General features: G+C 42.8%; 1 protein-coding gene across 1 annotated transcript in view; it reads left to right on the top strand.

Annotated features, from left to right (window-relative positions):
• Positions 1–27,320, top strand: part of LOC134539608 (4-hydroxybutyrate coenzyme A transferase) — a 184,078-nt gene that overhangs the window by 102,701 nt on the left and 54,057 nt on the right. Inside the window, exon 3 of the mRNA XM_063381784.1 lies at positions 21,645–21,825. Within this exon, the coding sequence (XP_063237854.1) occupies positions 21,645–21,825 (181 nt within the window). The remainder of the gene's footprint in view (positions 1–21,644; positions 21,826–27,320) is intronic.

Raw genomic sequence — 27,320 nt, 5'->3', positions numbered from 1 at the left:
AGGTTTAACGAATGTTTCTCGCAATAGGGAAGACTGATTTAAGATTTATTTTTACACACGACATTGCCGGTTGTATGTCATAAGAAACCTCAATAATACACAACAAGGATGAATATTCAAACACACAGAGAACAAGCCAAAATAAACCGATGTCACAAGTTAAAAACACAGACAGCACAGACAATTCCGAGGAAAGAATTTTGAAAAATGTGACACCACAGATGGACTGTGGGCTGGCAACGAGAAACAGTAAATAAAGACTAAACATTACCGTGGCCAGCACAGCTACAAACAGACAAAACAAACTGAACAGATAATCTCAACAACACAACACAGACGCACAGGCAAACCCAGAGATGTGACTAAACAGATATGCTGCACAGACGAACACTGTAGGCTTCCTAAGACAAAACAGTTGCGACGTTTCGGGAACTGAGATCTGTCTCCATCCTCAGGAACGAACAGACTGGCTTGTTCTCTGTGTGTTTGCATATTCATATTTGTTGTCCGTGACTGAGGTTTCTTATAACACAGAGCAACCAGCAGTGGCGTGTGACATGTTCCCCATTGCAAAAACCATGCAGAGAGCTTGATCTAATCTGACGTGTTGTCTGCACTGTTACTGGCTGACAAGTCAGAGGTCCCGGGCTACCTGCTGTACAGCGTGTGCGGGAGTCACCTGAACCCAGCAACGCTTCAGCCGCTTCCAAGATAGTTTTGCCTGGCTCACTGCCAAATCCCGAACCTTCCCTTTCAATCGGAATCCACAACCTTTTTTTTTAAGCAAGTGAGTTGTGCATTAACGAATGGTGACTTGTAGTGGAAAAATTTCATAATCGTCGTCTCTCGCTTGCAGTAAAACTCCCCGGGGACATAAAATTCCCCGTTCGTATTTCCCGGGCGGGCCCCGCCCCCTTGGCTCGTGTCTCGCGGCCCGAGCTCTGGTCGTAGCTACAACCAACCCCCGCCCCGGAGCTCGGGGCAGGGCGAGGGGAGCAGAGCGAGCGGCGTGAGGCGCTGATTGATGGTGTCTGGCCCACCTGTTACTCCACCTGTCACTCCAGCACACAGCGGGAATAAAGCCATCTCTCTAATAAGGACCGCAGGCTTTCGAGCATTGCCGCATCGAAGGCGAATATTTCACTGACGTTTCGGTCGAAGTTGCGGTCGCCATCCTCAGTGCAGAAGTTACCTACTGGTTTAATGGAAGTACTCCTGTCTTTTAATACACTCGTCTTTGAGAGGAGTGTTTCCTGATTGGCTGCAACTGTGGGCCCATCAGAGCTTCCTTCCTTCTGATTGGCTGGTTGGTTTGGTCACTATGTAATTGGTTGGGGCTGCTGGCCAATCAATGGCTCTTCTCTTCGTGTAGCTGGGTTGTCTGGCGAATCTGAGGCGATCTGTCTTTCTGTGGCTGCAGAACTTGTTGTTGGCTATCTCAGTTGTCCTGGAAGCTCTTAGCCAGCCTGATGAAGCTAGTTGCTAACATGTTGTGTGGACGAGATGCCGGCCACTCAGCACGCCTTGCTAGTGCTGTCAGGACTGAGTGCGCGACTAGTGTGTGTGTTCCTGCCCGCACCAGAGCAATGTTGCCTTGTTTGCTCGGACGTATTACTATCGATTTTTGGTTTCGCCTCGCTGACATGTTAGCTTCTCTAGCGTCAGTTATAACTGCGCGTGATCACCACCCGCTTGTGGAGATGGGAAGTAATAGTTTGTTAATGGTTCCCTCGGAGGGGGGGGGGGGGGTAGATGCGCCCTCTGGCTGCACGAGTCTGAGATGCACAACCACCAGACCGCAGGGTGGCGCAGAGTGGAGCTGCCTGGTTGTCAGATGGGGCTCGTGATTGGACGATGCATCTACAAAGCCTCGCGCGTGTAGCGGCACTGGGGCAAGATGGCGGGCGGAGGGCGGCGCGGTAGTGCATGAATTACCCGCTGGAGCGCTGGGTCCGGCAGCGGTTAAGCCCGCCATTGTCCCAGATAAGGCAGCAGTTGTAATTTACTGCGACCACCGCCACCGTAATTTAGTAGCACGTTTTTTTTTTTGAATAGCTAAATAGCTGCGCTTGTTTTTTATTACCTTTCATCTGCAGCCAAGCCGCGAAGCGACGTCTATTAATCCGTGCGGTCAGTTGCGCCGCACCCCTCGTTATTTACCGTTCTGCGATACCTCACCGCTCGTGGGCTTATCGTCACTGGCGCTGTCGACCAACCACTTCTGTTCATCCCTAACGCACCCTCACGCCGTGGCGCGCAAGGCTGGACGCCACTGGTCGCTAGCACTAGCTCCGGGTGCCGGTGGCGCGAGCACTGGTGGCACCAGGTAGCACCAGGTGGTGGAGCCACTGTTCTTCAAGCCGGCGGCCCGCTGTGCACAGCTCATTCGCCGCGCAAGGTCCGCCTGGTCATTACAAATAAATAAATAAATCGCGAGAAAAAGCTTTTATTGACAGTTTTAGTTTACTTTATATCTACTTCACATTTTCACATAATCGCCATTCATTTCCAAGCAGTTTTCCGAACGGTGCACCAGTTTCTTTAACCCCTGTGCATAGAAGTTCGCCACCTGGAAATAAAACCCGTTTACAATCGTAATTTTGTAATGTTTCCTGTATTGGTTGAACCACGCTTCATGAAATCAACCAAAATTATGCCTTTTTCGATCCGAAACTCGTTGGCCATCATTTTTCGATTCGAGTGCGGAGATTGCTTAAAAGTTTTCCGGAGATGTTTACTAAGCGCCCGTACTTTATTCTACACTCATTGCGTATTCGAAGTCCGTGATGCCTGTCCGTTCCATTCCCAGGCGGCGAACTTCTATGCAGAGAGGTTAAAGAAGCTGGTGCAGCGTTACGATAAGTGCTTGAAACTGAATTAAGATTATGTGAAAAATGAAGTAGATATAAATTTTAGTAAAGTAAAACTCTCAAAAAAAATTTCTCGCGAGTTTATTATTTTAATGACCAAACGGACCTAACTTAAAGAATATCTCTCGCTAAAACAGCTCAACATTAATTGAAAGTGTCTTATTACGAATAGCATTTAAGAGCCATCTCACTTGTCTATGCAAGGTTTGTTTCATGGGTTAGTCTTTAACATGTTTTTTTTTTTTGGACAGTGGAAAAGACTAAACCGTATGTTTTCACGGAAGTTTTAGGTATGAAATATTGTAAACCTAGTATTGTAAGTGGCATGGGGAAGTGCATGGAATTGTTTTCTTCAATATACCAGCATAACCCACGGGGTCACCGCAGAGGCGCGTCACCGGCGAGGAGACAGCAGGCCTGTAGAGGCGAAGAGGTGTGCAATGCGCGAGCCAGTGTCGCCCTTAATACCCCCGCGCTTATTACCTCGTGAGCCCAGCAAGGTCAGTGTAAGCATTGTGGTTCCCTGCGGCACGCATTACTAACCGGACCACTCAGGTCCCTTGAGTCCCTTCGCTTGCTGTTTGGCACCATGCTTCGCACCCTCTAGTGCCGCACAGAACTGCAGTCCACGGGGGACGTGTGCTTGCCGACCCCGGAGTGCAGTCACTTGGCACCGCCTCGCTTCTGTGACCAGACTGCCGGGGATCATACATTAAGTTCTCTTATCGGGACCACGCTACTCCACGCAAAACTCATTTCTCCGCTCTAAAGCGAGGCGTCGAAGCTTGTCGCATCTCGGCAGACACTCCGGCTGTAATTTATGTAGAAACGCCATTGTTATTCTGCGCGACTCCCCGCCGCGTGCAGACAGTGAGGATTGATGTTCCTCCCGGAGTCCCGGCCCACAGAGGACCTCTGACAGATGCGTCTCCCGAGGCGCTACTCCGCCGAGCATGCTGCGTGAACAGTCCGAGGACACGTGGGCGAGGCGACAGGGGCTCTTCTCGCTCGTAATTGGTCCCCTGCGGAGAGGCTCTCGCCGCAGCCAATGAGACGCGGCGCCGGCTCAGCGGAAGCCTGCCCCACCGGCTTCCGGCCGGTAACCGTGTTAGCTGGAGGAGTCTGTCTGGAGCCTCCAGCCGGCTGCCATGCGCTCAGCTGTTGTTTCATTTTAGCTCTTTCTTGCATTTGCTGTTCGGCCACCAGGATTTACAACAGACAGTTACTAAGTGTCTATAATAAATGTAATAAGTCGTGCAAGTGTGCGCTGGACTTGACCTTTTACACGCATTACATGTATTACACTTAGTGAATATCCATGGAAAATATTAGCGACAGAATATCAAATGCAAGGTAGTTATCGTTTTAAAATTACTGTAATATTCCTTAAATTAAATTAATGACGAGAAAATAAAAGAATATGACGTGTGAGACTGAGCGTCCCTTGGAACAGTTTACAGTCGTTTATTTGGCCTATGGCAGTGCTTTAGTTTCTCTGGTACCAGATGAACATTTTGCTATAATAATCAATGGGATTTGGTGCCATCCTTGGCAGTAAAAACATGTAACCTATGTGTACTTAATGCAGTCAAATTAGGTTTAGTTTGGAAGGTGTCTTCTGAATCGAGATATGTGCTGAGAAACTAAAATAAACACTAGCAGACGATTTACGAACTTGAGTTAGCGTGCTTTTCCAGTTCTCTGAGTTAAACCACGTGATACCGGAGATATTTACGGTTATAAATGTTTCGTGGATTCAAACATGGGATCCTTACAGGTTTCTGAGCTTTCAGAGGTTTTAATGTTTATTTATTTCTAGGAACACCTGGAGGTACCAAATCTGTTTTTCAACAAATGTCTTGACTGCACAACCAATAGTTACAACATATTTTAATTTTGTAGCAACAACTATTCCATGTTAGTAAAGTAATACAGTTATACATATCTTACGTAGATGTTTAGCAGCCTAGTAGCCTTCACACAAGTTAAGGTTTGCTTGTATTATATTTACTGTAAAAGGTAGTGTATTTGTGCAAATGGTATAAGGCTAAGAAAATAAATAACAAATTAGTTAAAACGAGAGGACATATGCACTTTGACTGCATTTCGCAGAACAAGAAAAACCATTTTTGCTGAATATTAAATTTATAAAACTAAGTATAAAACATTATAGATATGATATCATCTTAATCGAATTCCTGAAACTTGAAGAACCTATTAGAGCTGTAGTATTAGATAATTAACGAGAGAGATTCTTTGAGCGAATGTCACGTGACTTGTTAAACTTTCATCGAGGACGTGAGGTTCAAGTTCTCTTTGTCCTCTTATCCTATACGTTGCCCTGCTTTACGGCTTTTAATTCATAGCCCGTTAATTAACACTTGGTTGACTCAAGATATTGTCTCTTCACGCCAGACGTTGCCACGGGACTACCTTCTCGCGCTTCAAGTGCTTCTCGCGGGTGTTCGCTCGCGAGCGGCACTTATTAACACTTTCATGTTGAAGTGTTTGCCGTAGCGCCGGCGTCCTGGCGCGTCGCCGCGTTTGATCTGCTCCGAGCGGAGGCAGAACTCGTAGTTGCCGCAAACCTAGTTACAACTCCGGCGCAGGCAACCAAACTGGGCGAGAGGCGTCAAGTGTATCGGGCAAGTTGCTCGTGACGACGACACAGGTGCAGCCCACATAGCATGCACGCTTGCTGCAAGCTTGATTCAAGCCTGTTTCGCTACCTGGGAGCCTCGTGATCTCTGCTACCCGGGGTAGCGGCAGTCGCGCGCTGCGCCATGTCGGAGTTGCGTCACCGCGCAGCTCGCTCGTCATTGGCGCAGGCAGGACGTGGCCTCTCCGCTGGAGCACCACTCGACCCTCGGCCAATCAGGGAGCTCCGTCCTGCTGCTTGGTGCGCTGCAGCCTAGCCATCGCACATATCACAACCCATGGTTAGGGCCATGCATATTTCGCGAAAATAAACCAAGGCTAGATGAAAGTTAACACACTGTAGCATCGTCTCCATTCCGTGATTGGGTGAGTTTCTTTCAGGTACATGTCGATTGTTAAAACACCAATCCCAGTGAGTCAGTGCGGAAGCAAACGCATACTGAGTGGCTCAGTCAAATAAGACATCGACGTCTCTCGCAGACGGCCGCCAATCACAAGGAACAAACTGTTGGTGTGGATGTATCTTGTTGCAGTATAATAGGCGTTCAGATTCATTCGCGAAAAATGCCTGCCCCTACGCCATGGTTCTATTGAGCTGTTAGGTGCGTTAGTTCACAAACTAGTACTCAGGCCATGACTTGAGGAGAAGGAAAGTATTGCTCCATGTGCTCGGCATGCAAGTGCTCGGCGGTGGACGCGGCGTGTTGCACGAGGCTGTTGGCCCGAGCAGTCCCTGGCCCACGAGCCTCCAGAGAGGTTTTATTAAACTAAATAATTAATTTTATAAAAATGTTTATATTAGTATTGAATAGGCCCCTCCAGAGAGCTCGCCGCAGCTGAGGTGCCTGGTGACCGCAGAAGAGGCGGCACTTGATCCGCTGTGTAGACTCGCCCGTCTGTGGCTGCTATTCTCTCCATGGCTCGTTACAATTACTTGTAAAAGAAACACACATGAAAATAAAATTCAAATGGACTTTTTTTTTACGAAAAAAAACTTCTGCTTTTACCAAACGTGGCAAACAATTATTGTTGTGTCGCTGTATCGAGGCCAATATAACCTTCATCGCTAACTCTTTTATCCATTTTTACCAGCGCCGTTCGCCGCTGTAGCTTGCGACGCGGCGTGCAATCTAATCTACATACAGGAGTGGCAGCGTTCCGAAATATGAAACAATAACCGTAGTTCGTGATGCGCGCCGAACATAACAGTGTAAGGGTGGCGCGCCGTCAGGATAACTGCGCGAACACAGAGGGCTTCTTCTGCGCCCGTGTTTCAGCGATGCTTTACTTGATTACTGCTGTGCCGTACAGGGGCGAGGTCAAAGTACAGGTGATAACAATCATTTTACCGAAGTTAAAATGAGTAAGTAACTTCTGAATTTATCTTAACTTTTTTAAGTTAACTCTCGCTAGACACAAATTAAAAGTAAAATATTTAATCAAATATAGTGTCATTCAGCTTCCACACAAATCCTTTGAATGGTATAACAGCATTTCGGGTCTCTTTTTTTATTTATATTTTGTGTAGAAATACACTAATTTTAAGAAAATAAAAGTCATAAAGTTCGCAATTTGCGTCGAATAAATGCTGTGCCATAAAGCAGACAAACACTGAGTGAATAGGCTTTAAACGTAAACGGGTTCAAAATACATAAAGTATACATTTAAATTTATAAAAAAAAACTTTTGCTAACTAATTTGCCGTCTGCGTTGTTGCTAGAATATCTTACAAGGATTTTACAAACTCACACAGTCGATCATGCCCCCCCCCTCCCCCCCCCAAAAAAAAAACCATTTTGAGCTTACTTGTAATAACAAAAAAATATTATGTATTTAAATTGGTTTAAACTTCTTCGAAACAAACTGTGCCCTAACCAAAATGGGTAGATAATCATTTTACTTAACTTTCCACTAAAAATGTGAAACCTATGCAATTTCTCGTAAATTTCATAAACTTCCTTTTGCCCCAGTTTTCGTGACACGCCCCACAGTTCTGCGACGCAATTGTTTCGTAGCGTCCCCGCAGTTCCAAAACCTGCGCACACGTAGCCGTAAAATTAATAGTGAAAACATCTCCAACAGGCAAGTAAAGTTTATTAAACACAAGTTTATTAAACACGATTGGCCTGACCAAATGCATTTTTCGTGAGAAACTACAAGATTTATATTTGAATTTTTATGGCAACTTTAAATGGCCAACTAAATTTATTTACTTCTGCGTATGCGATGTAAAATTTGCATACAAATCTGAGCGCAGGAGATAAAGTAATCGCGCTCGTTCGAGGTGTTTATTCCACTCGTTTTCCGTTCAATATTTAGGTAGCAGCTCTCTGGGCCAATTAGAGAACACCAAGAGTTCGAACGCTAACGAACTTATTAACGACAAAATGCTCACTCGTGAGGGGGGGGGGGGGGGGGTAAATTTCACTGCCCCAAGAGCATCCTACAAGCAGTCTACCCAATTTACAATTTGTAGAGACCTGCAAAATTCGCGGTTTCGATGGCCTTCAGGATAGACTGCACATACCCCTGTACACTCGGGCAAATAACGCAAGTTCATTGACTGCCGACTTGTGAGTCGTTCTCAGCTGGTTTGTCTGTGCTTCGATCCTTCTTTGGTTGAGGGTTTATAACTGCTTGAGATTCGTCCAGATGAACAGTAAGCCAATAGCAAAATTATCTAAGAGGTATATGTGTTTGAATTCTAGCCTATCACCGAACGAATCCGCGAATTTTGGCAGGTCTCTAACAATTTGCCATTTGCCATAGTCGAGTTGTAAAACCATAATTTTTCTCTGTAAGGAGGTTCGTAGACAAATTGGCCATGTACAAGTTCCCCAACAAACAAAGCCAATGAATTGTTCGGACTCACGAGAGGCTCGGAGCCGCGGACTAGGGCAGTCAAACAGGTTGAGACAAGTCGAAGCGAACTGTCGCTATCAAAAGTGTGTGTTGTGTGATTTACCCAATTCCTTCTGTCTTGAATTCGTGATATCTTTTCTTGTTTTCCACCAAACAAGTCCAGCAGTTCCTCTGTTCGCTTTGAGTCAATCAAGACGGGGGAAAAATGGGCGCATGAAATAAATGGAAGGAAAAAAAAGAGAGGATTTGGGTGAATTTACCGATTATGCTGCGAACCGAGTTAATTTGAAGACCGGTTTTTAACATGCATTCGAATGGCTCAAGAACAATTTTACTAATTACATACTCTCTTTGAACCTAAAGTATTTCTTTCTAAACATTTTGACTTGCCGATCTTTCAAAGAAAACAAACAACTGCGTAGACAAAAAATATATAATTTACTTAAAACTACTGAAGCAAAAAAAAAATAGTTCATATAACTGCAGTGACCAGCTGGTCACACGGACACACTCACCAATATTGTGAATGCTGCCAGAAGACACAGCTGCACGAGCGCCTAGAAGCTCAGCAACCTGCCACACTCACGAGCAAAGAGTGTCGCTTCTGTAGCGGCGCTGACCACCGCACAGCAGAGCTTCCAAGATGAACACGATATTAATTTATCTTTCTTCTAAGTTATATCACAATTTCACATATGTTTAGAATGATTGCTTTTAATCTTCAAGCTATTTCTTGAAAAAAAATTAAAATTAAAACAAAAAAACCTTTTTTTGTCTATTATTTAAGTGATTGTGAGATTCTTCAACTTTTTACGCGGGGATATTTTTTTCTCCATTAGGCAATGAAAATTGATTTTGCTTTTAAATCTTACCAAAAATTTAATTTATTTTGACTGATGTTTTACTTTTTCTTACCTGAAAGTTAATTGCTTTTTTTATATTTTTCCATTTAGTTTTAAATGTTTTTGGTAAAAATTGTATAAATAAAAAATACTGTGAGCAGGGCTATACGTCAAGTAGATCAGTGACATTCATAACATGGTTGTTTTTCAGTTTTTTTAGATACTGCGTGATTTGTTTAAAAAGTAAAAAAATCATGAAAAAATATATAATAATTAATTTTAACATGCTGACAGAAATATATTTTTCTCTGAGTTGCCATATGTCTCTGAGCTTGTATCGATTTCAGAAATTCTTAATTATATGCGATACTGTTGGTTTTTTTTGTTCAATAGGTGGTTGTAATATGCCGTATACGCGTGTATAGAATTTTCGTATATAGTTTCGTATCAGTTACAAAGGATATTTTTTTCTAATGAAAACAGAAACTACATGTTTGACAAGTGCCATGTTTTAATCACTCGAGCCAACAGATCCCTTAGTCTGGCTTGTAATTGTGCGCCGGAATGAGACTGCCGCGATCTGGCAACGCTGTCCGCAGCTCAGCAAGCCACTCACGCGCCGAGTGGCGTCCAGCAAGCCACTCCGCGCTGAGTGGCGGCTCATCGCCGCCTCCAGCAAGCCGGTCACGTGCGCCGGCTCTTGCTCGTATCGCCCGGGCGCAGTTTGTAGCGGAACAAGGGCCCATGCGGCGGTCCGTGGGCACACAGCAGTGACCGTCCTGCCTGCACTGGCCCGGTCAGGAGGAGGAACAGGTGCGAGACCGGTGGACCACGGCAGCTTCCAGACAAAATACAAAATAAAAGAAACTTGGGAGAATAATTAATAATATGCCAGGCTAGTTACGTTATGTAACGAAACTAGGAATAAGAAGCAGCGAAACTTCAAGAATGAAGCAAAGTAAAGATGAGAAAATGAGCCAGTGAATATTTAATACTTATTTTAATATAAAATGCTTATATGTGTATATTTTGAAATGTATACTATTGTTATTATCTATTTCCTCAAATATAAATGAAGACTACTTAAAAAAGTGATGAATCTTGTCCGCCCAAGAAAACTTACATTACTACTAAAAATGAATAAGGCAATGCAATGAGCAGACAAAGGTGATATGTTACAATGAACCCAATTAACCAAACTCCTAGTATACCTTATACATCTCTAGGTTTTGATCTAGACGATAGTAGAACACTTATTTGCTTATATGTGACTGCGATTGTTGCTCCTTAAGAGGCGCCCTGATCGTGAGACTCGATGAAGTCGCCTCGCCTGGAGACTGCGGCGTGCAGCAAGACTGGCCGCAGTGCAGGTTTGTTAGTGCCTGCAGCATCCCGAGTGATCGCTGATCGCCGCTGAGGGGCGCTGAAGACAGCCCAGTGAGGACTGCCCGGCCTCCTGGCTGCAGGACAGCGTGGTGATGAGGGGGGAGGTATAGAGGGAGCAATAACTGGCCACCAGCGCCAGATGCTGTTGATGTCGGCCAAGAGGACCCCCCCCCCCCCTCCCCTGCCCGCAGCTCCTCAGGACTCGCTCGCCCACTGGAGTCACTGCGAGACGAGGGGTTGCCAGCTCAGATGTGACTACTGCGTCCAACTATTAGTTTTGATATACCCATCTTGCCTCTTGTTAGCCATGTAACCCCCCCTTAAGGTCAAACCAAAATGCCAACTAAATACCAGTGCAAGAATATTCCCAGATCTATGTTCCCTCAAAGTCCTCGGGATGTGCTGCGGGAAAATAATCACAGAGAACACAGCACAGAACTGTCACGACTTGATCCTGGATCATTTTGACAAAAAGAGATTCTTTTTTAATATCTGAGCAGAGGATGTACAGTATATAAATTTTATAGGCAAGCGTGGTCTTGGAATTAATGCAATTTGATTGAAAATTCTTTAGATTTGACATGAGAAATTTAAACTTTAATGTAATTTAACAAGTGCGCTAGAACTCTCAGACATGTAGTACTGGCTTCGAGATGAACCGACAGTCGAGGCGGTTTAAGACAATGAGCTGGGTTCGATACAGCGCGAGCAGACAAATCCGGGAATTTTTCTGACTTTATGCAGTTATTATTTGAACCTGAAAAGGTTTTAAATATTGCAGATTATATGTATGAAATTTTTAAAAATGCTGTTTTTTCTAGTGTCACAACCTAGGCACATGAAATACCTACCTATTTTTAAATTTTTAATTCATATTTTCCATTTTTAACTTTTTTGAAACAAAACCTAATCATACTTTAAACTGCTTCGTGTTTTAAAAACGTATTCATACCAGTATGTGTTTATGTCGTTATCAAAAACAGTGACGAGGCGGCGGTCGCATGGTGGCAATCTGCTCGTCATGGCACTAGCGATTGTAGTGACTGCATATCGTTCCAGCATTCTTCTGGCAATGTTGGTCACTGCTGCCGCCTGTTGCCGTATGAGCATCGTGTTGGCGCAGTGTATAGAGGGATGACACCGGGATCAGTCGCGCATTAAGAGCAGACGGTGCAACACCGCAGGTGCCTCGACACAGTGGGGTCTCTGACGATACGTTCAGGGGACTTGGAGAATGAACCTCGCCTGGACCTCGGCCATAAACCATCCCAGCGTTTGCCTGCAGTTCTGTCGGAAGGAAACCTTCAAACAGAAACGTCGCTTGTTTCTGTTTTGGAAAAACTATTGTGTTTGTTTCGTATTTTCGTTTTGTCGTGTTTTTGTCTCGTTTCAACTGTTGGGCAGAATGTTTTTGGGTACAATATTTTTGTGTTGTCATCATTTGTGGTTTTTTTTTTATCGTTCTCTTAGTACAGTTTTCTTTGTTTTTCTTTGTTTGTTGAATATTTTGTGGTGTTTATATCCTGTTGACAACAGCAATTTTTGCTTAATTTGTGTTTTTTTGTCTTTTGGGTATTTTTATTTATTTATTTTTTAGTTTTCTTCTACAGAAAAAGTACTTAGCAATGGCGTATGTAGAAAAACTTACATCAACTCATGCCCTCCCATTGCACAAATCTTTCAAAGATAATAGAAATTGATACATGAACCCTGTTTCCCCACGCTGCAAGCTCTGATTTGTATCTGTGCGCATGTCGCCCAGATGGCGTGTCGCGCTCCATCTGACGGCAAGAACTGTCCCCGCCGTCTCTGAGAAGAGTGCGCCTCTGCTTGAGTGGAGCGGACCCGACGTGTGCTTCGGGTGTTTGCAGGCCCCGGAGCGAGCATCGCCTAGCGCGTCAAGAGCTACACAAACACGCTCGCTCCGGGGCCTCCTAACGCTCAGCTTGTTGACACGACTAGCTCCGAGCTGACTGAGCGATGTGTGGATTTGTTGGCTTTACAGTTGCCAAATGCGCTGCAGTAGTCTTTAGATACCTACCGTACTGAAGAAATACAAAAAAAAAATAATATACATCAATATACATATGTCATTAAGCCTCTCCTTACTTCTTAAATAATTTAATGCTTGATGTTTGAAGAAAAAAAGTATGCCGTTAGAACATCATGTAGACTTTACATACATGATGTTTGAATGGCTGCTAATAAGAAAAATAAAATCCAGAGAATTGAACACGTTACTGGGCAAGTATTTCTATTTGCAGAAATAATCCTAAGAAAGTGGATATTTGTGAAAAAAAAAAGTTCAATTTATGTTATAAAAAGCAAGGTAGCGCATTTTTCTCCGTTTTTCTGTGATTCCTGCTTACGAAAATATATTTAATGATATTTATTGAAATAAGTAACGCTAAAATAACTTGCCACTACGTGGAATGATACATGCACTTCTTCATGACGACACAGAGCAGCTTCGAGCTGTCGGCCGGCTGAGGATCCCGCTCCTGTAACACCCGGCTCCCACAACACCCGGCTCCCACAACACCCGGCTCCCACAACACCCGGCTCCCACAACACCCGGCTCCCACAACACCCGGCTCCCACAACACCCGGCTCCCACAACACCCGGCTCCCACAACACCCGGCTCCCACAACACCCGGCTCCCACAACACCCGGCTCCCACAACACGCGGCTCCCACAACACCCGGCTCCCACAACACGCGGCTCCCACAACACCCGGCTCCCACAACACCCGGCTCCCACAACACCCGGCTCCCACAACACCCGGCTCCCACAACACCCGGCTCCCACAACACCCGGCTCCCACAACACCCGGCTCCCACAACACCCGGCTCCCACAACACCCGGCTCCCACAACACCCGGCTCCCACAACACCCGGCTCCCACAACACCCGGCTCTCACAACACCCGGCTCCCACAACACCCGGCTCCCACAACACCCGGCTCCCACAACACCCGGCTCCCACAACACCCGGCTCCCACAACACCCGGCTCCCACAACACCCGGCTCCCACAACACCCGGCTCCCACAACACGCGGCTCCCACAACACCCGGCTCCCACAACACCCGGCTCCCACAACACCCGGCTCCCACAACACCCGGCTCCCACAACACCCGGCTCCCACAACACCCGGCTCCCACAACACGCGGCTCCCACAACACCCGGCTCCCACAACACCCGGCTCCCACAACACCCGGCTCCCACAACACGCGGCTCCCACAACACCCGGCTCCCACAACACCCGGCTCTCACAACACCCGGCTCCCACAACACCCGGCTCCCACAACACCCGGCTCCCACAACACCCGGCTCCCACAACACCCGGCTCTCACAACACCCGGCTCCCACAACACCCGGCTCCCACAACACCCGGCTCCCACAACACGCGGCTCCCACAACACCCGGCTCCCACAACACCCGGCTCCTACAACACCCGGCTCTCACAACACCCGGCTCCCACAACACGCAGCTCCCACAACACTCAGACTCACATAGGGGACTACAGAAGCAACATTTCGACATCCATTTGAGGTTCGATGGCAAAGGTGTGATTGGATTACTAAGTCAATATCTCTGAAAGTAGAACACTTTCTTGTTTTCTGACATTTTACCTTTTATACTCTTTTTCTTACCGTGGTCGTTCTCGTCCCTTTTGTTCTGTTGTGTGTTTTGTAAACACAACTGATTTATATCTGCAAACTAGTTACGTTTGCATAGTGTAAGAGCAGCCATTATATCTTTGCTCTGCCTGTGCTTACTGTGGAGATAAACAAATGGAAGTGATAACAGTGTGCTGCACAGGGAGTATCATTTTCCAACAGCTACACACACACAAAAAAAAATATGGAGGTGATTAAAAAATATTTTACCTAAATCTTAAATACCAAACTGATTTTTATTAGTTTGTTAATAATACCAAATTATTTGTTATATTTATTCTGACCGTCATTGCCAGAGTATGAACATGTCGCCATAACAGGTGTTTGTGAAACTGCAGAAAGGTTTTTTGTAAAAAGATACTCATTTTTACCGTTTTATATATATTTTTAATTCAATTATATTTTCCATTGTTTCTGACAGTAACCAAACATGAATTTAACCTCCTTCAACAAAAGTTTTAATTTCAGTAGGTTTTTTTTTTATCGTGAACAATTTTTTACGAATAAGCAGAACAACTCATTTTTCTGAACATGACCGTATTGGTATCCTATTTAGTGCTTGCTCTCTGGCCTGCGAGTGATTGGCCACATTTATAGCCTGTTAAAGTCCCTGTGATGTTTGTAATGGTGACATCTGGAGTTGTTTCCATTCGTTACTCCAGAATAACCACAACTGAAATATGTTTTTCCTAAATCAATCTGAAGAAAAATACTCTAATAATTCTAAGTGCGTTGAATACCGTTTTAAATTCATCCATACACAGATGCCCGCAACTGCAAATGCCTAACCTGTATATAAATCAGAAAATTTTAAAATCAAAACTTAAAACCGAGAAACAGTCGTAGATCTATATTTCTAAACGATTCTAAAAACTAAATATCATAATTAAAGGTAATAGAAACACAAGGGTTGAAAAAATGATATGGTCAAGTTATAGACATCCAAAAAAAAATTTTGTTTCTTTATTAAAACTATATTTTTTTTAAAAAAATCTTAAATAAATGATTACGTGGTACAGCCTAACAGATTGTGCACTTTCTTTTCTTTCAGATAAAAATTCCAACTCTCATTTCACTGCCAAGTATTGCTGTCTTGCTGGGCATCAGTTTGGTTCTTCCACAACTCCAGACGACCGCATGTAACAATTATTGTCTTTGATGTCTCGTGCACCAATGAAACGCTGCCACTTCACGGGATATTGCCACATTCCCTGCTGCTCTCGTGCTGTCTCTGTTAGTCGTCGATCAATCAACTTTTCCATTCTGCACTTGTCGGCTTTGCCATTTCGCGTTCATGATTGCAATTTTTATACTCACACAGACGACCGGTATTCCGCAGCTGTCGTGTTGTACACTTCGGGCTGTCTCCAGGCGGGTCAATAGCCTCCACCCGGCGTGTACAGTTAGTACTACTCATTGAAGTCATCCCTCACTTCGTGTTTGTATTTGTGTTCCGGCGAGAACAGGCACGATGTGGCGTGTTGTGCCATGGACAGTAGACAGTTTATAAACTATAGTATTTTTTACTGTTGGACCTTATATTTATGTTTAATGTTGTAATTCATGATTTTTAATAAGTAATTAAAGTTGGGTTTAGAGTTTAGTTTAATTATTTTTAACGACCTTTTATTTGCACTCTGGAGAGTTTTGGTCACAGTTGATAATAGTTTTTAAAAAGGCTATATTATTTGAGTATTTTTTTGGTAACTTTAAATTTATTTTCAGTTTTCTAATCTTAATAAAGTAATAGACCGCCAGGGGGGGGGGGGTTGATGACGTCGCCCGTAAAGCGTAAGGCGATTTATGCGTGTGAAGGGACTCGGCCTTGACTGTCGCGGAATCGCCGGACAATGTCTCGCGGCGAATTATATTTGCAAAGACTGTGTAGAGGCACGCGGTTGTAAGCTGCAGGCGTGCCACTACGAGCTACAAGAAATGTGCGCGCGCAAGAGGACGTGCCGATGTCCGCCTGAGAGTGACTTGCGGGGCGATCCGCAGAATAACCGAGTTTGGTTCTCGGTTTCTGCCGCCTGTTTCCTTCGCTCCTCGGCCTGCCAGCAGCTGTGCGGCCCTGCAGCTGTGCGGCCCTGCAGCTGTGCGGCCCTGCAGCCCTGCAGCCCTGCAGCTGTGCGGCCAGCCTGTGTGACTCACTCGCTGTCACATGCGTGCGACGTGTAACGAATTATTTGCGCGTGCGCTGGACGTGAATTTTTTGAAGAGTAATTCCCAAGTAATGACTAGGAAATACGTCAAATTAATTTTTGTTCTTGGCAAAGTAAATTCGCCTTTCCTCCCGTTTAAGATTTTTATTATAGGACCAAGGACGGCCGCGCAATACACAGTGTGCTATTTAAATGAAGTCCCTGGTCATATTTAGAACATTTTTTCTATCTTAGTATGATAATGGTGTGTAAATGTTTTTTTTTGTATTCGTAAGGCCATTGTGTTAGGTTTTTAACGAGTTATTTCTCTTGTATACTGGCCATTATTTTTTATATTTATATATTTTTGTAAAAATTTGTTGTAGAATTTTTTAGTTGTAAATGTTAAAAGGCTGTCGCGAGGTATTTTTATAACGAGTCAATTTTCTTGTTGGTTATATTTTGAGATTAAACATATTGTTCTTGAGCTGTATCTTAAGTATAAATATTTTTAATGGGCTTAAAATATTATATTTTAAAAATGTCGGCACATTTAATTTTTGTGATATTCAAGTTTTACTAGTGTGTTAATATTTTCCATGTATCGTTGTTGTGTTCAAAGATTTTTTTTTTAAGAAGAATTTCAAGTTTTGAAAAATTATTGTGCGCTATTGTGTAAGGCTTTCCCATTTGGCATCGTCCTTAAATTTGTAGTTAATAATGTTCTATTTTTCATATTCTGGAAATTGTAGAGTGTAACAGCACATTAAGTGAGATGCAAAATGTAAAAACGCTATTAAATTTAATTTTTAAATTTTTGCATAATTTGGAGGCCGTTCCCATTACAACGAAGAGACACCTAGTGTGTCGGTTGTAGTCTTGTACAACAACCACGACCGGGGAGTGACTGGCCCGAGTGCTGCTCGATGCACTGCAGTCTCGCTCGAGAGGCGTGGCTGTGGCTTCCATTCCAGTAGGCATTGCTATGCTTCTTTCAAGTTATTTTGTAATTTTTTGAAGTATGTGCACATATACAAAGCATCTCTATCTATCTATATATGTCCCTCTATAAATGTCACTCAATTCCTCTCTGCATATAAAATCTCTCTATATCTCTATATGTAGCTATGTTTCTATCTATATCTTAATCTAAATCCCTATCTATATCTTTCTACAGCTCTATACAACTATTTATATCCCTCGCTCTATCTCTCTTTATATATTTTTTATCTCCCTCTCTCTATCTCTCTATGGCTATATTCCAGTCTATATATTTATCTTTACAAACCAGAACACAAACACACGAACTTCATTCATTCATATATATATATATATATATATATATATATATTTACCCATCTATATTTTTTTCTATCTGTTTATGTTCACAGGTGTGACATAGGTCTATAATTAAAAACACGCGCGCGTATTCGAACGCAAAATTGTGTCAAAATTTCAAAGCTATATCGGTGAAGAACTTTCTGAGATTTAAGATTTCGACTGAACAAACATTAACATTTTCATGTATATAGATAATCTGTAGCATTAACTCCAAAATAAATCTTGAAATATAAGGTATATAGTGTATTCAGTAGGTAATATGAGGTCCGAAGGCTAGCCCAATTTTTGTTCTATGTCTATTTAATCACTAATTTTTACAAATTTTTTGTTTCACTACCTCCCTATATTTTACACTAAATTACAGTCTGTCCAAAAAGGAAAACAAACATAATTTATATTTTATTTAGTTACGTAAGTGGAGTGTTGACTTGACAGCAACTCACTGTATATTGGTCCGCGTGCGCGCACCACTGCTCCTGAACTCTTTGTCTCACACTACTCACTACTCACTACTCACCCACACCACCGCGGGTCTACCTTCCAGCCGACAGTCGCTCGACTCCCGAGATCCAGTCCACTAGACCGGGAGACTGCCTCAGCTGGTCCGCTATGTGCTTTCATTAGATTATATACTGAACAACCTCTTTTATGTGAGGCTACGAAGACCTACTACCAATTCAAACTGTATTATGTGACCGAGGAAAAAATTTGATTGGTTTTAACTGACGTCATAAACAGTGTAATATAATTAAAAATTGCACTAATACATAATATGTAAAAGAAATTATAATTATACATACCGTAATTTCGTTATTTGAAATCATGTCCCTTTTTATTCGTGTCAGTCATGTAAATAGCTGTGATAGGTACATTATATAATTCATTCAGTTGGCTAAAACTCTTATTTCACGAAAACATTATCTTTTTGATGTCTTGTGAAAAATGTGGTAAAGAGTTTCTTTACTGCCAAAAGTATTATGGAATCAATACACAATTCCAATGTAACACAGAATCTCTCACTGCGATTGTAAAAGAAAATTTATAAACCCGTGACATTACAAATATTGCCTCAGGTGTCACATAAATATAACAGAAACTTCGGGAAAAGTATTAAATATGGCAGAAGCTTATAAGTTTCCACAGACTTCTGGAGTGAATTAATGCTTCACGGGCAATGGAAAATAAAATGAAGAGCCAACACTCAAAGAAAAGAAGAAGGGATCGTCTTAAAGAAATTTTTTAGAGGGTCGGAACGGTTGTAAAGCAATTGGCACAGTTGAGGATTATTTCCTGCTCCCGTAAGAGAGAACATCTCCCTCCAATTTTCTCTTCAAAGTGCCGACATTTTAACTTGTAAAGAAAAGGAATGAAATCTTCTTAGCTCGCATAAAGAGCGTGTTCGCCCGAACTGATTCCCTTGCCTCTCCGGACTCCCAGAGTCTTACTTCGCAACTCTTGCTCCAAGTTGTTCCTGCTCGCTTCTGTTGTCAGTTACAACAACAACGCCTCAAGTGTTCTTTTTCTTCCATGTATAATGTGGAACAGAATTGTTTATTACATCAATAATTTTCACACGGAATTTGTTCTTGGGGTAATTCTCGATCTCTCAAGCTGCAATATGCTGTGACTGACTACTTGCGTTGCACGTAAACGTGGGTTCATTGAATGATCAGCACGGACTGTATCCTGTTGGCGGAACAGGTAGCGAGGCGCTCCTGTCCTTGTGGATATCGTAACGGGACCTGTTGCCACGGGGTACACGTGATACACGTGGTGGCCGCAGCGAGAGCCTGATGGTCGCGGGCGGCGCCAGAGCGCATTGTCGTGCCAGTCACGCGCCGCAGCTCTTAATGAAGGCCTCGGCGGAATGAGTCCCGACGAGCACATGACTCATCTCGGCGGCGACCCGGGGCTGGCTCCCCAGAGCGCCCGGGCCTCAGTGTCCGTCAACACTCCACAGGCCCAGTGTCCGTCAACCCTCCACAGGCCCAGTGTCCGTCAACCCTCCACAGGCCCAGTGTCCGTCAACACTCCACAGGCCCAGTGTCCGTCAACACTCCACAGGCCCAGTGTCCGTCAACACTCCACAGGCCCAGTGACCGTCAACACTCCACAGGCCCAGTGTCCGTCAACACTCCACAGGCCCAGTGTCCGTCAACACTCCACAGGCCCAGTGTCCGGCAACACTCCACAGGCCCAGTGTCCGTCAACACTCCACAGGCCCAGTGTCCGGCAACACTCCACAGGCCCAGTGTCCGGCAACACTCCACAGGCCCAGTGTCCGGCAACACTCCACAGGCCCAGTGTCCGTCAACACTCCACAGGCCCAGTGTCCGGCAACACTCCACAGGGGTGTGTGTCCGGGGGGTGTTACATGTTTATTTCATCAGGAGTTGTTTGAAACTTTCTTAATATCAGTATTTGAGACAGTAATTAGTGAATATTGCAAGTCCATCTCTGACTTATTCGCCTCTTCCACACCGGCCACTCACACGCGCCAGAATTGTCTCGAACCACTCCGCCACATTCCCAATCGCCAGTGTAGGAGTGGATTTGGAGGAAGCAAATGCACCGTTTGTGTTGTTGCTACAGCGAAAGAAATGCCGTAAAAACAGAAGACATTGTTTCTATCCGATCCTTTGTTGAGCAATAACATAAAGATTTATAATTTTCTTTTCTTTAACTCTCTGAGTATTACTTTGCAGGCATGAGGACTATGGCTGAATGATCCTGGATATCCAACAACTCCAAAGGCCAGAGTAGGGAGAGACTTACCTAAACAAACTGAAATTACGAAGAAAAAAAAACCTTGCCGGGCGATACAGGTGGTACAATTGGTCGTCCCACATATATGTGCCCTGGTATGCGGCCTATAAAATACTCACCAATACCCGCCTCAAGAGTGTTCATCAGCCGTCCAACATTTCACCCAAATGCCTGCAAAGTAATACTCGGAGAGTTAAAGAAAAAAATATATAATTGGCCTGGGGAGATTTCCTGGGAATGGGAACAGCCCTCAATTGCTGGTTCAAAGATTACTCTACAGAGGGCGCTAGAGGAATACCATGATATGGGTCTCACAGGACATCCAGGCATGGTGGAAATATGGAGAATGATCTAAAGGGGCTACACCTGGGAGGTGATCAAGAAGGATGTTTAAGAGGAGGTGAGACCTATGAACACCACCGAGACACATCGCCCAGCAGGACATAGCCAGTTCCAATCGACAGCCCAGAAGACCATGGGAGACAACAGTTGTTAATCTCATGGGTCCCTGTGCAAAGAGTACCCGCGGAAATCGTTTCCTACTAGTAGCAACCGACTTCCTCTCCCGATGGATAGCGGCTTTTCACCTGAAGTCAGGATCCTCGTTAGGGACACCGATAACTACAATAGTAAACAGTTCACGGGGACGCAGAACTGACTCGTCCATCTCCCAGGCTACCTTCGGGACCCTCCTGCCCCCACCCCACACTTGACGGACAACTCGCACACACCACTCTCTTCCAAGATGTATCCGGATCAATTCAGTAGTAGACATAATTAAGTTACATACATACAACTTTGAAATTTTAATATTAGTATATTACATCTTTGTGAAATAAGTTCACACAGAGAAGACAATGTGAGGGAGAGAAATGTTCCATTAGAATTAACTAACACGCATGTACTGTGACTAACTAGGAAATAGTTTTAATTGTGATACCATTGAAACAACAGCCACAATCTTGTTTTAATGTAATGATATTTTAACCCAACTTTTATGATGAGTTAGTAATTAAATGATGATCACTGTCTGCCTCCTTCCTAAGACCAGCACCGGCTCTAGATGTGAAGGTGACCTAGGTGTGCACGTGTTTCCAGGCAAGGCAGTGCCTTTCGTGGAGATGACGGTGGCGCACGCGTCGGTGCTGACCATCCTCGCCATCAGCTTCGAGCGCTACTACGCCATCTGCGAGCCGCTCAAGGCCGGCTACGTGTGCACCAAGACCCGCGCCTTCCTGATCTGCCTGCTGGCGTGGGGCTGCGCGGCGCTCTTCACCAGGTACCCGCCTCGCCAACTTGTTCCTAGCTGTTGAGTTGAGATGAAACCTTTCATTCTGAACCTTTTTGCCAAGGTTAACATTGACAATCCACACTCGCTACTGAGGGAGCGAAAAATCCACAAAAATTCTTGAAAACAAAAAAATTTTAAATCTGCAAAATAATGTCATTAAAATCTTTCCCTCCCAGTTTGTGGTGTGTCAAAACACACATCGAACTTGGGAAAAGTAGAGAAAACAAATTTATGAGACTAAGGGTAATTGTAGTTGAATGAAAGGTATTGCAGATGAATACTTTTTTTTTTTTAAATGTGAACACATTTATTCTCTTTGACAAAAACAACTAGAAAACTGTGGCAGTAAATTGGCATGTGAATGCGTAAACCCATATGTAAATTTAAAGCTACTAAAATTTTTACATTAAATTCTGCCCAAACAAATATTATAATTATCGCTAAAGTATAAACATGCAGGCGTGTGGAAATATTACCATAAAGCAATTAAAATAATCATAATTACATATAACCCAAAATTACTGGCCAGACTAAAATTATATAAATACACACTAATATAATAATGCGAATTAAAGTATTGCTTGTAAATACACTCCAAAAAACTATATTAAAATTAATTTTCTCATAATAGTTTTTTATAGCACGTAGTCTATGCATGTATTTTCATAAGTTTCTAGAATTTTCTTGACGGTTCCAACACTAGCCAAATGAAATGTATTTCAAACAAAGTTCCACCAAAAATGATATAAATCAAAGTAGTTCGAAACAGCTGGGCATATGCAAAAATACATAACAGGCTTGTAGAATGCTCCCCATGTAACTTGACTTGTTACAGACGTGTAAACTACGTCACCGGTGGCCATACCAAATATTATTAACATCCGCAAAGTTTCTTTGGCCGACACCAAAATACGTAAATATATATATATATATATATATATATATATTTTTACGTGATAACGTCTTATAAATCGATGAACGCCGGCTGCACGCACGAAAAAAGTCATGTTCCACCTGAGCCGAGCGTCCAAGAACCGGCCAACCACCGTGCGAGAAAATGATCTATAATAAAAAACAGGTTAAGACGGGCTTTTTAACTAATTGTTCGTGATTATATTTAAACAAATTATTTAAATATTAAATTTGCAAAAACTGTAAATAATATTTGAAAATTAAAAAGTATGCAATTTTTCATCGATGTTTTCTTATAATGTTATCACGTAAAATTATCGTCCTTAAACTGACTTTACAGACAAACCCCCCCCCCCCTTTTTTTTTTTCAAAATGGGGCGATCACTACTTCCATTAACATCAAGTGAACGAGTATCTACAAGATCGTGCACGACAAGACACAACCCACATCTGAGGCCCTACTTCAGGTCCCCTGAGCCTGGCAGTTGCGTCCGCCCGCGCCTAGACGTGGGGAAGCCTTCTTTTCACAGACGAGAGAGCCAAACGCCCGATCGTGCATCTTCTGTTTTTTTTTTTTTTGTTCATTGTAAAAGGTTAGGTTAGCTACATTATAAATACTTTAAAACATTGTGGACGGTTGATTTGGTTAGGGTAGCTACATTAAAGATACTGTGAAATCATGTAAACGGTTTCCTAGCCCTGGATAGCTACATATTAAAAAGTTATTTGCTAAGCAACCATAAAATGATTTTACAGTATTTTTAATGTAGCTATACTTACCTAATATAACCAACTATCCACTATAATGTAGCTAACCTATCCTAATCGACCGAAAAATTTAATGCCACACCGGTTTATACAATGAGATAGAACGTAAAATAAAGCGACCATAAACTTCGGGGAACTTCTGGTGTGGCTCTCTCGTCTGTGAAAGGAAGGCTTCCCCTAGACGTCTCCCGGTCGTCCTCAGCAGCAGCTAACAGCTCCTGAGCGCCGCTTCTGACGTCACGCTCGTGCTCGCGCTCTGAGAACCACTGGCAAGCGTGGCTAATCAACCTTATTTTATCACATGGACAACATTTATTTCTTAAATAAATTGTTACAGTACAAACAAATTAAAAGAGTCCAACAACGCAAATAAAGGTTTAAAAATGGACCTACCAAACAATATTGCCAACTTTGTACGAAAGTTACCGGGGGGACTGGAGACAAGGGCTCCAGGAACCACCCTGTGTCACGTACCACGTGTGTGATGTAGAGTGAACATAACCGCGCCGGTGCAAGTTCAGGACAGCCACTCACCCCAGCGGTTCTGAAGTGCCGAAGTGCCGTGCCAAGTTACTGGCGCCGCTCTCGACCGAGAAGCAATCAACCGTCAGCGTATAGACGCCTTGATTATGTCGACTTCCCGGGCAGAAATACTTGCCGCAAAAACTAATCGTGCATGCGTGTTGCCGTGTTTCACCACCAATATGTAATATTTTAGCAAGAACTTGTATAACTTTATTTGCTTGAAGAGTTCCATTGACATAATTTAGGCTGTTCGACTGTTAAATTTGATTGACAAGGAAATTCACATAATTATATACTCAAACATTGAATCATGAAACATTAATATTGGACCTGCTTTTAATTTTAATTTTTATAGTCACAAAGAAGTCAGGTAATATGGTTAGAGTGCAAAACTAACTCATTACTAAATAGACTAATTTTTTTTATTAATACCTAAGTTGAACTGTTAGTCTGTAATGCTCTAAATACAAAAATATTGCTCAATCCAAACATCTGTCTGCCACTTTTTTACCATTATAAAATAAATATTTAAAATAAAAAGTAAATAGGCCTAAATCGTAACAATAGAGCGCACACATGCGCTTCGATAACACATTATGCGATTGGTGAGTAGTGATAGATTCAATCACATTCTCTAACAGTTCAATTAAAAATGATCAAACGTAAGACTAGAATATTTGAACTTCACTCTGTAGTAAAATATCTTTATTTGTGGACAATTCATGCCTGCTAGCAATAGCATTGTGTAAAGTATTGCATAAAAATAAGGTATCCTAAGTCTCGAATTTTTGTCTAATTTTCAAAAGGAATAAAAAAAAATTGTGTATGATTATTTGTGAAGATTATCGTGCCCGTTTAGAGAAAAAGGTAAACTTAAAAGATTAGGAAAACTAAAAATCAATTTGTGATGCATCCTATTGTTCTGGTATCGACCTTTTTTTCTAGTTTACCCCTAAATTAAATGTATAGAGACGAATAACTGCCGTACATATTTGTTTCGTTCTATACCGATTGTTATTATCGTCCAGCGATAGCGTTTTAAATAAGTTTTCAAATAAAAATGTACTTTAAGGAAAATGTTAATTATATAATCATAATTTAACATTATTAATAAAAAATGTATTTATCCATATATATTTGAGGGTGTGTTTATATTTGTGCATGTATTTATTATATATTTGGATAGTAATCACCATAAGTAAACAGGGCAAGATCTGAAAATATCTCAACTTACTGTAGTACTCAAAGTAGGGAGACCATGGCGATACGGGTCCACTATAGGAGAAGATCTCCAAGAGCACCCTCTTCCCTTCCCTCCTCCCCCCCTCACTACGTGCTTACTCATGCCTCCCCCACCCCAGCTTCCCTTACAGAGTGGCCGAGAGACCAGTTGCTCTACCCTCGCCACAACCGAGGGTGGAGTGATGTGATTGGCTGTGAGTTATGGATGGAAGCACCCAAGCGCCTCTGGAGAGAAATGCTAGGAAAAGAAGGAAGAGGTAGGAGAAGGGGCAAAGAAAGCTGTTAATGACATGTGGTGTTGGTATTCGCGGCCTACAAATACTTCTGTAATTGTGTTGTTTTGCTAGGTGGTTGCGTCTCCTGCAAGTGTAATATATTTCCTCTTTGACGAAAACCGCTGTGACTTGCTGTCACCGGTTTCCTTTACTAGTAAAACTCCTGGACTGCCTATTCCCGTGGTTTGGACTCGCAAGCGAATGTTTACTCTTTTGATCAACTCTGTAAATTCCTTTATTGTGCCTGGCGCACTCGCCAAACAATATATTTTTACCTCTGACTTTAAATTATCAATGATAATTCCTGTAAATATTCAGGATAAGGATTTCCCAACACTTTAACTTACTTGTGTATATCACTGACTAACTTAGGGCATCTTCCTTCTTTTCCTGTTTCCGACAGATATATGCCAAGTATTCCTTCATCTGGCCATTACTCGCGAACCCCAAGAAACATCATGAGAAAGGTTATGTAAACAATTTACTAGAACTAGCAAAATCATCAGTTTTCTTTTAAAAATATTCCAATGCGTTATAAGCATTGCCGACACAGAGCAACACATTAAAAAACATTAATAAAAATAAGAGCCTATTATGGTTACAAGCGAATAGGTAACAGCCTTAAACAAAAATGCTTAGTGCCCATGCCTTCAACACAAATATTGTCACTGCTTAGCAATACAAATAGCCAAGATAATGTTATCCTTGAATCATTAAAGCTGAACGTATTCTAACGTGAAATACTCATACTCACACGCCCCTAAGGCACGAAGAGAAATTAGAATAAACAACTGTAGAAAAACAAATAGAATTATACAATTATTTTTAGAAAGTTTACAGATTCAAAACCAGACAGTATTACACCGCAAAATGAAAAGGCTCTATAGTGCGCTCGCAAATTTCAGGGAATAATGAAGTAAATTCAGAGATATCTGCACTTACAGGAAGTGTGCCCTCAAAACAATTGTAGGGTATGTGAAAGGACCTAATACTAGAAGCCAGTGCCTGTAAATCAACTCATGAATATGGAAGAAACTCGCTGGGAAACAGACTGTGGCTGGTCATGGCAAAAGCAAACGAGTAGGCAGTTAACATGTAAAAAGGACTAACATTTGTAAGGTGAAAGGATGAAAATGAGGAACGCCTCAACACTCCAAGGCCTTGACGATGCAAGAAGGAGGCAGAGCGAAACAAGCATATTCAAGCCCTAAGAAAACTCAGCTGCGTATGCATGGCACCAGAAGCGGGTGAGTAGGGGAACGAGAGAAAGAGCTGAAAAAATGGATTGGATGATGAAGAGGGGAAGCACAAGGAGTTCGGCGAGTCATGTTTTTCGATCTTCGTGCATACTTTTGTATGGTTTAATTAACATAAATACTTTGTTTTGTAGGATGGAGAAGAATATGTGAAAACGAAGAACAATGTAGGAGAGTATTTCAGTTCTCGCCAGTGATGAGTAACATCTAACCTCGGTAACGAGCAAATTCAGGTGTTCTCATGTTGCAAATACACTTATAATACGAAACTTAGACACGAAATTTAATGTAGAATTCTTTAAAATAATTCAGAGCATTATAAATATGTTCAAATTGTGTTTCCAACTACATTTCTGGACGCGAATCAGCACGCAGTTTCCGCACCCGCCGCTAGAATTCGCTGCCGGAGCAGCTACGTCGACTGTCGAATCATTCAACTTTCAGAGAGAAATTTTAAACTGCATAATGAAACGGCTTCAATAAAAGAGATAAAGACTTGAAAAAA

The sequence above is a fragment of the Bacillus rossius genome, chromosome 15 (assembly GCF_032445375.1).
Source record: "Bacillus rossius redtenbacheri isolate Brsri chromosome 15, Brsri_v3, whole genome shotgun sequence".
NCBI lineage: Eukaryota > Metazoa > Arthropoda > Insecta > Phasmatodea > Bacillidae > Bacillus > Bacillus rossius.
The sequence above is the reverse complement of the archived record's forward strand: the minus strand, read 5'-3'. Positions and strand labels throughout refer to the sequence as shown.